We start from the raw sequence: 16,789 nt of genomic DNA, 5'->3' as shown, positions 1-16,789 counted from the left end.
TTTCGAATTCTCTTCATGGGCTCCAGGTTTTGAAAAACAGAAAACCTTTAACCAAATGAGCTGAATGTATTTATTTCTCCACTTTTCACTCATTCAAAAATATGTACACTTGCCTAATAGAGCTTTTACCCACATCTAGCCAGTGTTAAATATTACGCAGAATAATTCCTGCTTAAGGAACAAAAAAAGGTAGCCTATGTAGCAATATGAAAGAAAAGGACATCGTAGAATTGATGAAATACGGTAGCTATGGGACATTGAGTAAGTTCCTCTCTCTGGGCCTCAGATATAACACAGGCCTGGCCCAATTCAATGAACTAACATGTGAGAGATATAACTTGTTGACTTTGGTGGGAACTGTTCCCAGGGAAACCGGCAGAAGGCAGAGCCACGTGATGCCAATGAGCTCTGGCCTGCAGCAGGAGGAGAGGTGGCTCATTTAGAATATTTTGAAATTCCATGAATTATTCTGGAAAAAAAAAAAAGTACATTGCTACTTTAAGAACCTTTGGGGTCCAGCTGCAGTTTGGGAAGCCCTGAGCTCCAGCAGGACTGTGTACCCTCCAGCATCAAGTCTTTAGTCCTAGAGGCCTCCTTCCTCCCTATGCCCCTGATTCAGGAGCTGCCAGGGCTACCTTTATTCTTAGTCCCCACATATTGCTTTGGACCTGAACTGAAAAGTATCTAAAAGATCATGTTTCAGGATCAAGCATCTTGGCTTTTTCTTCCTGATTGATCAAACACCTAAACAAAGCAGCCCAAACAAAGCAACCTACCCCCAGCAGCTGCCCTCTAGTGTACTCACTGCAGGCGGAAGATCGCAGTCAGCCAGGGGCAGCATCCCTGGAAACAGAGAGAACAGGGATTGGCATCCAACATCTGTGTCTTTGGGGAGGGTACATGTAATCATTATCCTTGAGATGATGTTCTTTGCAAGATGTTCCTCACTTGGAGTTCTTGCTAAAGTCTATCAAATTTTGACAATTAGTGTTACCACACAAGCTCCAGGGTCACATCGCAAAACATGAATCAAGAGCAATCATGCAGCTGGGGGCAGTGGTGCACACCTGTAATCTCAGCAACTCAGGAAATTGAGGCAGGAGGATCGCAAGTTCAAAGCCAGCCTCAGTGGATTAGCGAGGTACTTAGCAACTCAGTGAGACCCTGTCTCTAAATAAAATATAAAAAAGGGCTGGGGATGTGGCTTAGTGGTTAAGCATCCTGGGTTCAATCCCTGGTACCATGAAAAAAAAAAAAAAAAGAGCAATAATGCCAGGCATGGTAATGCACTCCTGTAACCCCAGTTACGCAAGAGGCTGAGGCAGGAGGATGGAAAGTTTGAGGTTGGCCTGGAAAACTTAAGTGAGACCTTGTCTAAAAAAAAAAAAAAGAAAGTAAGTTCAGGGCAGATGCAAAGAAAGTAATGAGTTTCCATTTGACTGTTTCAAAGTGACCAAATGAGTGGGACAATGAGAGGAAACAAGCCTAATAAATTGGACAATCCCCTGGAGTGGAGATTTAGAGGGAAAGGGGTGTGTATTAGGTTTTACTGTCCTTTACAGCTTTTAAACTTAACATCCCCTAAAGTTGGACTGTTATCCAGCTGGAAAAGACAAATATTTGTTCACCATTTATTCGACAATGACTAAGCAACTCCTAGATAACTGGTGCTGAGGAACAGGGACAGATAAGGCAGGGTTCCTACCCACATCTGGCTCACAATGTAGCAGATAAGTCAATAATTAACTGTCATACCAAGTCATAAGTATAAGAGACAAGTGCTGGGCAGGGTGCGATGGTACACACCTGTAATCCCAGTGGCTTAGGTGGCTGAGGCAGGAGGATCTCAAGTTCAAAGCCAGCCTCAGCAATTTAGCGAAGCCCTAAGCAACTCAGCAAGACCCTATCTCTAAATAAAATAGAAAAAAGGGTTGGGGATGTGGCTTAGTGGTTAAGTGCCCCTGGGTTCAATCTCCAATACAAAAAGAGAGAGAGAGAGAGAGAGAGAGAGAGAGAGAGAGAGAGAGAGAGAGAGAGAGAGAGAAAGAGAGAGAGACAGACGGACAGACAAGTGCTGGAAACCCCAGGGGATTCCATAGCCCTTTCTGCCTAAGAGTTGATCAAGTCTCACGATGCTAGGTCTCCACCCATCTGCCATCTTCCCTGTGGTACTTCTAAATTCAGATGCCTTTGTTGATGTACAGAAGAGTTTTCTCTAGCATCCACCACTCGGGAACCACAGTACTAAGTTAGCCACTGAGCCAGGATTACAACTGCCCCCACCCCACCCACCATTACTGCTGATCCCCACCCCCAGCCACACTCCAACTGTCCCTTGGATACCAACCAGCTCATTTTCAAAGTCATGTTGCCCTGAAGAGGAACTCGATGACAATCTCTGGAATCTGGACTCACTAGAAACACAAAAGGAAAAAAGAAATAGATAATTCTAAAAAATAAAAAGTAAAAAAAAAAAAAAAAAATTATATCCAGTATTTTGCTGCCCAATCTTAAAGCTCAGGACCAAAGCTACCATCCCTCAATGTAGTCAATGTAGTCAATTCCCAGGTACAGTAAAAACTTCGTTAGGTGAAATTAATAACATGGGGTCAAGGCACCAACAGACCATCCCTGTGTGCTCCAACCTCCAAGTTCAGCACTGGTTCACCTAAAGTGACTTCCAAGTGTTGCCTGTTTATAAGATACCTCCTAAAGCATCAAATAAAATCTGGAATAAATACTGTCCTTTGTCCTACCATGGTGACCAAGAGTGACAGGAAATCAGGGTTCAACTCTGGAAAGGGAAAACTGAGAAACAGACACTTATATCCACAGAAGGCAGCAGACTGTGCACTTTTCCTAGGGAGGTAATAACAAAAGGGAGGAATGCAAGATCTTTTGGGGCCCTGTATGGGAAGGAGGAGGAAGAAAAGAAAGTGCAAGAGGAAGAGGAGGAGGAGGAAAAGGAGGAGGAGGAAGAGGAGGAGGAGGAACAAGAATAGAGCCAGGCACAGTGGTGCACACCTATAATCCCAGTGACTTTAGAGGTTGAGGCAGAAGGATCACAAGTTCAAGATTAGTTTGGGCAACTTAGCTAGATCCTGTTTCAAAATAAAAAGGGGTAAGGAGCTGGGTGCAATGGTGCACACCTGTGATGCCAGCAACTTGGGAGGCTGAGGCAAGAGGATTGCAAATTCAAGGCCAGCCTCAGCAACTTAGCAAGGCCCTAAGCAACTGAGTGAGACCTTGTTTCAAAATAAAAAAAAAGAAGAAGAACCGGAGATGTGGTTCTGTGGCAAAGCATCCCTGGGTTCAATTCCCAGTAACCCTCACCCCCAAAAAAGTGTATTGATGCCCTGACCCCATGCTATTAATTTCATACAACACAAAGTTTCATACCGTACCTGGGAATGGACAGTATCCTTGATTCATTTTTCAGAGTGAATTTTTCACAGCCATTGAGAGTTATTAGCTTTGGTCCCCCCCAAAAATGAAACACTATATATATTTTATGAAATCTAAAATACCACTGGTTGTCAGTTGCATAATTTTTTTATGAACCACTAAAAAAGAAACAATGTTGCCAATTAAACTGTGATCATCATTGATATGATACATTTCAATTTCAGATCTGAGAAAATGTCAAAATGTGTGTTTTAGGTAGATGAACTGTTATTTTATATTGCGCATTTAAATCAGATCCTTTCTTTTGAGTACCTCACATTCAGAGTGAATTGGAGGTGTTAGCAGTATGTGAATTTTTGCTTTTCTCCCACTCCTGGCCCACTTTCCAACTTTTAAGAGCATAAAATATGACGAAACTTAACTGTCAAAGCATTTATACAGACGGTCTCAGTTGACCTTCACACCATGGGGAAGAGAAGGCAAGAGGAGACCCTGATTAGCCTGGACTTGCCCAGGCTCACACAGTCAGGGAAGTGGCAGGGTCTCCTGATCCCATGCACTCTTTCCTACTGTACAGCACAGCCCCATGCAGGGCTGAATGTGCCTGGAAGGTATTGGACGTCCTAAAAAGTTCTCCACCTTGCTTTCACAAATGCCAGAGAAGAAATAATCTTGTCAGGAAGGTGCATTTACAGAGACTCCTCTTCCCAGTCCAGAGAACCACCTCCCCCCTCCAAAAGGCCACAAGTCAAGAGGGGCTGCAAAGTGAAGGGTCTGCCTGGAAACACCAGGAGAGGCTCTGGGCAGGTGGCTGGCAGGCCCCTGAGTTCCCACTCACTTCCTGTTGCTACACTTCACCCAAGATTCAGGGATATGCAAAGGCCAGATGGAGCCAGGACATCCAGGTATACAGATCAAAAATTCATTGTCACCCCTCATGTGAAATAAACAGAGCCATCAGAGCCCAGGGTGGGACTGGAGGGGTCTGAGGTCTGATGGTGGGGGGACGACTTGTGTTTTTGAACAGGCTCATCCAAAGTCAGTGCCTACCCAGAAAGAGGGCCAGGAGGTTCCCTGGCAGCCCTGCCAACCTTCTTAATCCACCTCAGTCAGCCCAGGGCCCAAGCTAATAATGAAGATGACACATTAAAAATATTCAAGGTACAAAAGAAAGGCATCTCATTCAGCTGACAGCAAAAGCCCTAACAGTGTCAGGGTTTCCAAGGTGGCTATGGCAGTTCCAGTAGCAGCAGTAGCTGTGGCAGTGGCAGAATGTTTTAATACTGCCAGGAAACAAAGCTTAGCAGGAGAGAGGAGCCAGAGAAGTGACAGGGAGGGCTGGGGAGATAGCTCAGTTGGTAGAGTGCCTGCCTTATAAGCACAAAACCCTGGGTTCAATCCTCAGCACCGGAAAAAAAAAAAAAAAAAAAAAAAAAGTGACAGGGAAGCTACAGGTTACAATAGATTCTTGAACTCAGCCAAGCACAGTGCTGGCAGTGCCTAGCTGCTACAAAGAAGACATGGTTTAGACAATCCTCATATGTATGGGCAAAAAAACTCAAAGGCTGTATTTGTGACTAATTATATAACAGGTTATTTTAGTTTTCGTTCTGTAGAAAGTATAAAGCATTCCAACAAAGGGTTTTTAATGCAGACTTTTTTTTTTTTGTACCAATGCTGTCAATTCCTAAATGTAATAGTCTGATCAAGATGATGAATAACTGTCTTTAAAAAAAAAAAAAAGTATCAGTGTTTCTTCCATAACCAGAAGCCAACAGGGCTATGGCCATGGCCCAGCTAGAAGCCCCAAGAGAGAGTGGGTGTCTGGGCCTTGATTTTCTCCTGAACACAGTTATTCTGTAACAAAGGCTGATCTCATGGGTTTATGGTGATGAGCAGAGAGAACACAGCTTCTTGTACAGGCCCGGCAGACATGCTCAATGAACATGATCTAATATCAACATCACAGGTGGGCTATGCCCTCTCTCTCTCTCTCTCTCTCTCTCTCTCTCTCTCTCTCTCACACACACACACACACACACACATACACACACACACACACACACAAGTACACACACACTCACATTTTAGGTGCTGTATCTTTTTTTACCTGTCTGTTTCTGACACCAGGGCAATGCGACCATAATCCCAGAATCTTCTTCTTATGATGGAAAACACCAATATTAAACACTAAGGGTAAAAAAGACACCATGTAAAAGCATACTGGATGACTTTAGGAGCAAAGCCACCTTCCCAGACTCAGTAAGGTAAGAAGGAAATCATCTAGGCCCAGAGATGGCATGGAGCTACCCAATGTCACACAGCTCAGTGGCCCAATGCTCTGCTCGCCTCCTTTATCAGCTCTTCTCACCTGTGCCCAGGTTACCAAGGCTGTCAGCACTGATGCCAAACATAGCCTGGAGCCCTTCCAGTCAAGAACACTAGTCCTAATCTTTGCCTTCAAGATCATATTAATGCCACAAGGCTCTGATCTCAGCCAGGACCTGCTTCAGTGGCTCCAACAAGAAAACAAAATCTGGCCTTGTAGCAGAACCCACTGCCTTCCTCACTTTACACTTTTATTTTTGTTTATTTATTTTTTGAGACAGGCTCTCCCTATATCACCCAGACTGACCCTGATTATTCTTTGGCTGAAACGATTTTTCTCCTTAGCCTCTTGAGTAGCTGGGGCGTAGGCACGTGCCACCTTGCCCAAATTTAGAATTTCATTTTTTCGTTCACATAAAGGGGTTTATTAAGCAAACAGAGTATCTCCCTGCAGGGTAAGAGAAAAAATGAGAGGAAAAGGGTAGAATTTCATTTTAAATCATAGAACCACTGGCTGGGCACAGTGGCACACACCTATAATCCTTGCAACTCAGGAGGCTGAGGCAGGAGGATAGCAGGTTTGAGGTCAACTCAGCAACTTCATGAGGCCCTAAGCAACTTAGTGAGACCCTGTCTCAAAATAAAAAATAAAATATTAGGGATGTAGCTCAGTGGTAAAGTGCCCCTGGGTGGTTCAATCCCCAGTAAAAAAAAAAAAAAAAAATTACAGAACCATAGCAGCAAAGCCACCCCAGACTGAGCCAGAGATGGTCAGGTTTCTAGTGAGTTTGGTTCTCCTGAAGGCAATCTATGTGGACCCTGGCACAGAAAATGCACAGAGGGAAACCCAATAAGGCCCTGGAGCTTTGGGTGGGCTCAGTCTCAGTGAGTTGGGGTAATCAGCAGGCCTATATGTCCCACAACAACATAAGGAGAGGACTGAAGGTCTCTCTTGACTTTTGCCAATTCTAGATAGCTATGAATTCTGGACCTCCTTATACCCTACATGTATAATCTGGCAGGTGCTTTGATAGGTCCTGACTCTCCCTAGTCAGACTCCCTCCTTTCAAGATTCAGGAAGGTGAAGAGAGCCATCTCAATTAGCACTCTATTGCTAATCAGACACTGGGGTTTTGTTTATCTTATTTTTATTTTATGTGTATGTGGTGCCAGGGAAGGACCCAGGGCCTTGAACATGCTAGGCAAGCATTCTACCTTTGAGCTACATACCCTCAGCCCAGACCAACTTTAAAGGTGGGCTTTCCAAAGGGCCTGAATGAACTCCAGAAACCCTGAGTTCCTGTGGTATTTTCTCAAGGTGAATCAGGAAGTTAGGGATATACTTCCAAAGATGAGTGAGTCATGTTATAGGATAACTTGAAAGCCACTCAGCAAGCACCTGCCCTCTGTCTGCAGCTGCTGCCTCCTTGGCATGTGTAGCATGGACATCTCCCAAATATGCATGTTTTCCAGGCCCCTCTGACCCTTTTGTGTCCCCCACTCGCCTTATAACTTCCTTCAGTAAAAATCCACCCCCAGAGGACTGGAGGTAAAGCTCAGTGGTAGAGCCTGTGCTTAGCATATGTGAAGCCCTGATTCAATCCCCAGAACCAGACAAACAAATTCACCCCCTGTAAGGCCAGACATGGTGGTACATGCCTGTAGTCGTTACTCAGGAGTTCAAGGTCACCCTGGCCAACATAGTGAGACCCTGTCTTAAAACAACAATAAAATCTACCCCCTCCCTAATACACTCCTGTAGAATATCTTTCTTCCTAACCAGCTATCCAGCCTGCTTGGGGTCCATGCCCAGTCTCCAGAATCCTCACCTTGGGCAAATTTCCCACCCCAAAGATCCAGGGCCACCTGCTTCCATAATTCCCACAGGCTCTCAATCTACTGCCAACTACCGCCTCTCAACCAAGGCTAGTGGGAGCTTTCCACCTACAAATGGGTCTTAGCTCTAAGAAATGGTTACTTAGGTCTGACATGGTGGTGCATGCCTATGATTCCAGTGACCCAGGAGGCCAAGGGAGAAAGATCACAAGTTCCAGGCCAGTCTTAGCAACTTAGTGAGGCCCTAAACAAATTGGTGAGATCCTGTCTCAAATAAAAAATAAAAAAGGGCTTGGGATATGATTCAGTGGTATAGTGGTTCTGGGTTCAATCCCCAGTACCAAATCAATTAATTAATTAAATAAATAAAATAAATAAAAAGAAATGGTTACTTGTTACTTAGAGAGCCCTTTTTCACAAAAGCCAATCTGGTAGTGTAGCATGCTGGCTCCCACATCAGCCCACAAAAGACCCAATAAGGTAGCAAACCTCGTGAAACAATGTAGACCCTAATTAGAACAACAACAACAACAAAAAAAAGAAAGAGCGAGGAACTCCCTCTCTCCTTCCAGTGGACATATTTTGGACCCACAAACTTGGGTTTGGGACCCTCACCTCCCACCCCTCAGGGCCTCTTTCCCCAGGGATTGATGCCCTCTGACTACCCTAACTCCCCTCTCAGCTTCCTCACTCAGCCCAGCCTCCAGACCCAGGTGGTTCAAGGGTGTGCACTCAACCTGCCCCCATCCACCCGGATGGGCTCTGGTAGATGTTAGGAGATGGCATCTGAAAGGCCCTGTCATCCCATGATAAACCAAATAAATGTCAACGAGCTGGGCTGGGGGCCTGGGTCAGCAGTAGAGTGCTTACTTAACATACGGAAGACCCTGGGTTCCATCCCCAGCCCTGCAAAAAAAAAAAAAAAGAAAGGTCTAGTGCTGAGGGTTGACTCTGAGAATCACTCTGTCATCCTCTAAAGCCACAGGAATCCCAGAAGGGGACAGCAGATGACCTTTATGAACAGGGAATTGCACCTATTCTACTCTAGTTCACACCTTCCATTCCCATCTCTCATCCCCCCTGAGACTTGCCCTTCCCAAGGGCCATGAAAACACAACAGGCTCAAGGCTCTACAATCAGGATCAGAAGAAGACAGCAGCTCTGTGAGCTCTTTATGTGGATGGCCTTATCCAGTCTTCTCTAAATTCTCTGAGGAATTATTCTAGATTAGAAACCTGAGGCCCAGGGGCTGGGGAGATAGCTCAGTTGGTAGAGTGCTCGCCTCACAAGCACAAGGCCCTGGGTTCAATCCCCAGGACCGAAAAAAAAAAAAAAAAAAAAGAAAGAAACCTGAGGCCCAGACAAGCTATGTCACATGCTCGAGCTCACAAAGCTGGTATGGTAAGGAGAAAACTGGAATTCAAACCCAGGTTTGAAGGTCTGATACCTCACCTGAGTCTCCCTGAAGGCTGTGGGGGGAGTAGTTAAACACAGAACTGAGAGGGGACATGTCCATGAGGGATCTCACCAGGAAGCAGCTGACGTCTATGAGCAGGACAGTAGGGATGCCTCCGAAAGTGACTCCCTGGAGCACTGTGCTGTTTTTGGCCGAGTTGTAGCAGTAGGAGTCATTGGGCTGGTCCCCAAGGCCCAGTCGCTCTCGGATAGACATGGTCTTGGACTGCCACAGCTCCAGGAATGGGGAATCGGTCATTGCGCTTGCCGTCCCTGGGGAACAGGACAAGACAGCAGGTGAGGGTGCAAACTCTCCCACAGTTTTTCCAGGCAGTGCTAGCAGAGCCAGAGGTGGGTGCCCTCCAGGGGCTGGTGGAGAACAGAGAGCCAACAGCACAGAATCAGGGACAGCCAGACACTGGGCCCCTTCGTGCCTGGCAGATTCTGCAGAGAATAGCTCCATTGTAGAAACAGCCCTGGAGGGTCAGATGGTCCCAGAGGACAGCTCATACAGGAACTCTGCGAGTGATGCCCCAGAGGAGAGGAAGTAGGGAGGAAAGGAAGGACAGAATTTATTATGGCTGGTGGCTGAAGAGGTACTACTTCAAGTACAACTGCTGGGAAAAAATAACTCCTATGGAGTCATCAGGCGATCCAGGCAGGGGAAAGGGGAAAGGGACACAGAGGTGGGGAAGAAGAAAGTACAAAGACAGGCGAATGGGGAAGAAGGGAAGAGCCAAGGATACACCTCGTCCATCTGTTTGACCCACAGATAAGACTTTACCCCCACTGTTCTCAGAATGTCAGAGTTGGCACCTCAGAGACCGGCCCAGGTGACACACTTGGAAGCTGAGGCACAGAGATTTAAAGCCTGCCCCAAGACTACGAAGCTGGCTGATGCAGGATTGAGAGCCAAGCCCAGACTCCTGACTCCCCAGCTCTTTTTCCTTTCTTTTCTTTTTTGGTACCAGGGATTGAACCTAGAGGTGCTTAACCACTAAGCCACACTAAGAGACAGGGTCTTAGGGCCTCTCTTTGAACTCATGAGCTTCCTGCCTCAGCTTCCTGAGCCGCTGGGACCAACTCTTTTTCTGTAGACCACACTACCACTGTTAACTCACTGAGGCAGAAGGCAGGGGAAAGGGCAGCCAGAGAGGGGAAGGCAAAAGGAGTGGTCTAGGGTGGGGAAGGGGGTCTCAGGACTTCCAAAGCCCCCCAGCTCTGTCCTCTCACCCTGTCTCCTAGTACCTTTGGTCTTATAGAAGACTTAGCTTTTCCATAACATACTGCTCCGGCCTGTGTGCTGTACCTTCTTTCCCAAGTTTCCTGGTTTCCCTGGTGAAGCTAATGGAAAGCTCCAGTGTCTGTCCCCTAGCACTAAAGACCAGGAAATTAGTGTCCAAGTTCTGGCCTGCTCACACTGCCTGTGGCTAAAGAACAAGAAATACTCAGTACCCCAGTCCTCCAACTTCCGCCATTCCCACATCTAGCTAAACTAGAATTCTCAGGGGACATCTGCTCAGTCTGGCCTTTCTACCTGTTAGACAAAAATCCTGGGACATGAAAAAAAGGCACAGAGAACCCAAACACATGTTCAGACTACCTGGGAGTGCTGGTGTAGTGTTCACGTGTGTGTGTGCGTGTGTGTGGAGGGGGATGATTCTCAGCTCTAACACCTGGGATTGCCAAGCTGAGGACAATCAATCAATCAGTAAATCAATCTCTCGCTCTCTCACTCTCTCTTTCTCACATACATACACACACATACACACATACACCCATTCCCACAGCCCCAGAAGTACAGAAAGGATGAGTGGGTGGCAGGCCCAAGACATGGGAGGATTGTCGGAGAGCCACGTCACTTTCTCATCCCTGTAAGAGACTTGGCAATGGCTGAGGTATTGGGTGTTATGATGCCACACCCATGAGTCTGTGGCTCTGAACAGACTCACAAAGGCTATGTCTAGCCAGGAGCAAATATTTCTGACTTCTTTCCTTTAAACCCCACCCATGGCACCACCCCAACAGAACACCCCACCCTAACACTGAAGGCTAATACCCACCCCTCTTTCCTCTCCCCAAACTTACAAGATGCCAGGATGGGAGGATTTTTGGAAAGGTCTCAGCTAAATCGTCTCCAGACAAGGCAAAGGCAACCCCTTCCCTATACACAGAGCCCAAGCTGCAGGGGGGTCAGGTCTGGGTCTGCCACTCACTTCCTGCCAGGCTTTCCTGACCACAAGACCCACCCTGAGGCCTGCCCTGCAGGACCTGTGACTGGAGACTCCACAGACCTGGAGCACAGGTCTCCTCAGGCAATGCAGATCACCGCATCACAGGGGAGCTGCCCTCTTCCAGTTTAGGGGTTCTAGACAGAAACCCTTCACCATTTTTCCCCTATACACATACCCACCCAGATGTCTCTGAACCCATATGAAGCTTCTGGTTCTGCCCTCCTGCTCTGGATCTCCCCCAAACTCCAAGAATTGGGTTCCCACATGCCAGCACCCCACTGTGCTGCACTATTCCTCTCTCCTCACCCAGCAGCACCTGTGGTTCCAGCATCTCCCCTCTTGTCCAGTGATTTGAGGCACTGCTGGGGCCAGGGGAATGGTCCTCTCCCCATAGGTGTGGCTGTAGGCTTAAGATAGGACCCCAAGCTGAGGGTCTTATGTGGGGCCCTTGAGGGCTGCTGCTACACCCCAAGTTCCCCAGAGTGCTAAAATCAGGAAAAGGGAACACAGGAGAATAAAAAAGGAAAGCTTGGAAAGTGAAGTCAAAAGGAAAAAATTCCTCATAAAATGCTCACAGAGGGAGCATTGTCCCTGGAAAGGGGAGGCTGCTACAGTGGTGCTGTATAGGAGTGGGGGACCCTTGCCAATGGTGCCTTGGAGAAGAAGAGAGGAAGGAGGGTCCCTGTGACTCCTCTTCCTCTGCAGTTCCAGTCATGCCTTTAAGTCCTTTTGCTCTTGCCAAACAGGGACTCCAGGCAGTTACAAAGTTGATAAGAACTGCCAGGCATGGTGAAGCATAACCTTTAATCCCAGCTGCTTGGGAGGCTGAGGCAGGAGGATCGTAAGTTCAAAGCCAGCCTCGGTAATTTAGTGAGGCCCTAAGCAACTTAATTTAGTGAGACCCTGCCTCAAAATAAAAAGCACTGAAGATATAGTCCAGTGGTTAAGCATCCCCGGATTCAATCAATCTCCAGTACCAAAAAATTAAAATTTTTTTAAAAACTAGGGAAGGTCAGCCAGCAAATATGCCAGCTTATAGTCTGCAGTTCAGGTCAGATGTCAGGGCTCCCTCATCCAGGTGCCCTGTTCTGCTTGCTCCAGGTGAGGAAGCAGGTGAGGGCATAGCTTCCAGTCCAATTGCAGGCTGCCCCTGCCCATTAGATCCATGAGTCAGACCCTGATGAAACATCTCCCCTACTCTGGCTTTCAGTGGACCAGGTCCTCTGTGTCTTTCCAAATAGGCATGGTCTGAAAGGACAGCTTGGAAACACACCCATCACGGGGTAGTCCTGCCAGCTGAAGAGAAGACTGTGAAGGCTGTGGAAATGAGAGCTGGCAGTGATGGGGAGGGAGTCAACCCAGCAAACTGAGACTGGAGGTGGAGCTCAGGTATAAGGCCCTGGGTTCCATCCCCAGCACTACAAAAACATAAAATAAAATAAAATCAGTAAGCTACTCTGAAGGATCACAAGTTTGAGGCCAGCCTCAGTAACTTAGTGAGACCCTGTCAAAAATTTTAAAAAGGCCTGGGATGTAGCTTGGTGCTAGAATACTCCTGGGATTAGTCCCCAGTACTGTAAACATATACACATACCAAAACAAACAAACAAACAAAACCCAGCAACTAGGACTGGCTGCATATCATTGGCAGTATTCGGTCATCTCATATTTGTTAGACAGATGTATGCAAATGCCTGACACTTATCCTTGACTTTGAGAAAGGTCTGCATTCATCATCTCATTCCCATCCAGAACCTAAGGGTATGAAAGGAAAAAATTACCGATAAAACCCAGAAGGCAGGTGAGCTGCAGGTGACAAAGTTAAGCCCACAAACACCCAAAAGTCTGGTTGTGATCAATGAACAAGGTTGATCCAACAGCTCATCTCAAAATTGCCAAAGTAAACTGCCGACGCTAACCCACTGTCCCCCTGAGTTGGCAGCAAGGACCAGCCTCCTGTAGCAGGACTTTGATAATTTCTAGACCTCCCTTCCAGAAATGCCAGCAGAAGGCAGCAGAAAGTGTGTGAACACTGTTGGTTCTTACAAGCAAGGAGGCCACGTGCCTTTCATCATCACTAAATCTTCCAGTTTTTTTTTTATGATAACAAGACCTCAAATGACTCTCATCAGTTAACTTGGATCTTCCAGGTGCAAAGTTGCAAAGCAAATACAACTTCTTATGGCCCCATCAAACAGGGCCCAGGGACCTGGACAACTGTTTACCTCTACAGACATCAGCCCTGGGGCACCAAGAGGATTTCAGCCAGAGGTTGAAATGGGAAGTAGTGGGACTCAATGGTTATATGGAAGGTTCCATTGCTGGGCTCCTAGCACAATGGAGATTAGATGTTTAACCACTGTGTGCCTTGGCTAAAATAGGGGCAATGATGCTGTTTCTGTCATAGGGCTGCTGGGAGGCATACACCAGGGACAATGCCTGAAAAGCACTTAGCCCGGAGCCTGGCCCTAGTGACCACTCAAAAGCTGTTTGTTTCATTTTAAGTCACTAACCCAAGGAATGGAAAACATAGTAGCAGGACTCCACCTTTCTTCCCTGTTAGAGCCAGATGAACAGCTAGGAGAGACCTTTGTCCCAACACTGAGCAGAGGAGGCCTCAGCTTCTGTTCTGAGGGTACAGAAGATTTGAGGACATCCTGGTAGGTGTTATAGGAGGTGGGTAGGGAGGAAGACAGTAGGGGCAGGAGAATGTTTCTCCTCTTTCATTATCCCCAGTCAGTAGTCATCTACAACCCTGCCAGAACTAGCAACAGAAAAGCCTCAGGATGCCTCACCCAGCACCTTTGATCCCACAGGGTTTGTACTGGTGACCACCATTCACTGGCTTACTCCCAAACCCTCAACATCGTAGGGGCAGGGACAGAGCCAGAGTTTGGGGCTAGAAGGAAGCTGAGAGGTCACTGGCTTCATCTCGCTCTTGGCCCCTGCCTTTGAGCACACCACCTGGGACTGAAAGACAGGCCACCCCAGGGTCTCAGGTAGCCAGTCTTATCAGGTACTAGAACCTTGGAGGATTTGGTTTCTTTGCTCTGGCCACCCTCCTTGCCCTCCCTCAAGTCCCTAGCCTCCCTCACCAGGACGCCACCAGGGCAGCAGGGAGTGGTCACCAGGGCCAATACACCTGGCCCTTTCCCAGGCTTGCCTCAAAGAAAAACCCTCCTAGTTAATTCGGGAGAGCTCCCGCCGACAAATTCCAAAGAGAAAAGTGAAAAGGAAAGATCAGCCACTGGGGTGAACAGCTGGAGCTGGGGAGCAGTCTGGAAAAGCTGTCAGGAAGTACGGAGGAATTCGGGGCTGGAATGAGTCGCAGGGTCCCCTAGACTGATCCCACCTCGCTGTAGGCCCCCATGATTGGGGATGCGAACCGCAGAAGCTGGGAACCGCGCCCGGGAAGCGGACAGTTGGCAAGACACCTCAGCGTGGACTCTCGGTCGCGCACGTCCCAACAAACACGGAGGGCCACATTCCCCTTTCTCAAGGCCCCCTTCCCACTTTACCTGCTACCGCGGCACGGCTGACGCGGCCTGGGGGAGTGGTCTGGCTCCACCTGGCCCGGCACGGCGGCGTCCGGACCACTTAAAAGTTACATAGTGAAACTCGGGCACTTCCTGCACATGCGCAGAACTGCGTCCACAGCTTGCCCAATTTGGAGTTTTCGCCTGCGCCGGCGCGGGCCACAACGCCGCCAACTGCGCCCTAGGCTCTGCGCTCCTCCTCTGTCCTCCGCGGCAGCCTGGCCCACCTGTCGCTGCTCGGCCCTGGCCTGCCTGCAGGCCCCATGGGCCGAGGAGGGCGCCAGCGAACTTTTTTCAGTCGCGCAGCATGTCGTCTCGGCCGACACTTCGTGGGGAACTGGACCGAGAACAGAGTGGCCGCGGCGCGGAGAAAGCATCTGCAGACGTTCGTGTTCGGCCCTGTGTTGCACTGAATTTCCCCCAGGAGCTTTTAGGCCCGCCCGGGGAAGTGGGGTTTAGGGTGGGGCGTGTGGGAGCACGCGGAGCTCAGCCTGAGCCTGCACCTGAACTCCAGGCAGCCTGCGGCTACACAGAACCCCCTGCAAAAGGCCATGAAAGTTCTGATGGGTCTCCGTTCGAACCCAAACGGAGGTCGCAGCATTTCCAGCCCTTCCTGAGGCCAAGCCGGGTACCGATCCTGCCAGGGCTTCCTGGAGTGCCAACTCCTGCACAGCTCGCGGAGTTCCACGCGTTTTCTGGCGGGGAAACCAGGTCTTTCCAGTGACCTCCGTAACTGGACTGCGAGCTCGCCGAGGGCAGGAGCCACGCGAGGTGGGCAGGGTGGTGTGGCTAGGACAGCGTGCCTGCCGCAGCAAATTGTCCCCTTCGCAGGCTTCAGTTTCCGTATCTGCACAGCAAGGCAGTCGAACTAAAGCTTGCTCTCGGGTCCTTTGAGGCACTAACCATCTACATCCTGAACCGCTCCACACTCCCCAATGTACAAGGCTTCTCTGACCTCTTCCATTTCTGGGCTTTCATCTTCTACTGTAATGATAAAAATATCCTCCTAAACTCCCTGTCCCTGATTCTAGCACCAGCCCATGGCTGCCTGGGCAGGGTGGGGGTGTCTCCTCCTTCCTTTCTCAGTTCTTTTCTGTCCCATCTGGCTTCCTTCTCTCCCCTCAAGCCTCTAGCCACTAGTTTCTTCCTCCCTTACCTTTGCCTGTCGTGACCCCTCCTGCTCTGATACCTGCTGTTGCCAAGAACCCCACACCTGACTTTCCCAGGTTCCTGGTAGGAGTCCCCTGGACATCCCTCTGGCTTCCCAGACTGATCCTGTCCAAACTCCTTCCACCTCTCTTGCCTCACCTGTGTATCCTCATCTCTGCCTCAGTTGATGGTGCACCACCTGCCTGGTGTATGTCCTGGTTCCAGGGAATGCAGTTATATTAGAATGGTGAAGCCACAGACAAAAAGAAAAGTTAGGGTCCTCAATTTTGGAGAGGGAATGACATTTGTTCTTAGGCAGAACAAGTTTATTTCAAAATTAAGAGAAGGCTGTTGTGAATCCAAGTGGGAGTCAAGATAACCCTATCCCTCATTATGCCAGTTGTGCAGTTCTTATAAAACCGGTATTTCCTTAATCAAGAGTATGGAAGTTGGGGATCCTTCCCATTTGGTAGAGAAGGAAGTGAAAGTTTAAAGGCTATTGAATTTACAGCTAACAGAGGCTGCATAGGCTGGTAAAGAACCTAGAATGTCAAGGTCACAGCTTAAAAGCCCCTGTAATCTTAGCACTCTAAAATATTATATCCAACATTTGTGAGCATTTGCTCCTTTTATTTGCCCAAGATCTGAAGAAGTGACCCACATTCTTATAGTATCAGTGATGATTTGGATAACAGCTTTTGTATTTTCATGCAACTAGAATTGAAGTAAAGTCCCAATCACTGCCCAGAAAAGTCTAAATGTCAACAACAAAAAAGATCTGTCCCAATTCTGAAAAGGAAAATAAAAAAAAAAAAAAACAGGCACCACAGATACTAGAATCTGAAT

The 16,789-nt window shown here is 48.0% G+C and overlaps 1 protein-coding gene across 2 annotated transcripts in view; it reads right to left on the bottom strand.

The window, feature by feature from the left end:
• Tmem63a (transmembrane protein 63A) overlaps window positions 1–14,918 on the bottom strand; it is a 36,579-nt gene extending 21,661 nt beyond the window's left edge. Inside the window, exons 1-5 of one of the 2 annotated variants that reach the window (XM_047519829.1) lie at window positions 14,777–14,918; window positions 9,098–9,297; window positions 5,516–5,595; window positions 2,348–2,414; window positions 806–843 (exon numbers count right to left, since the gene is read on the bottom strand). In XM_047519829.1, the coding sequence (XP_047375785.1) occupies window positions 806–843; window positions 2,348–2,414; window positions 5,516–5,595; window positions 9,098–9,283 (371 nt within the window). In that variant the 5' untranslated portion in view covers window positions 9,284–9,297; window positions 14,777–14,918. Of the gene's footprint in view, window positions 1–805; window positions 844–2,347; window positions 2,415–5,515; window positions 5,596–9,097; window positions 9,298–14,776 lie in introns of those variants that run through there. The other variant, XM_047519830.1, reaches the window with a different exon arrangement.
• Window positions 14,919–16,789: the final 1,871 nt, after the last annotated feature.

This window comes from Sciurus carolinensis, chromosome 12 (assembly GCF_902686445.1).
Source record: "Sciurus carolinensis chromosome 12, mSciCar1.2, whole genome shotgun sequence".
In the NCBI taxonomy this organism is placed as follows: domain Eukaryota; kingdom Metazoa; phylum Chordata; class Mammalia; order Rodentia; family Sciuridae; genus Sciurus; species Sciurus carolinensis.
Note: the sequence above shows the minus strand (reverse complement) of the source record. Positions and strands in the feature narration are given on the sequence as shown.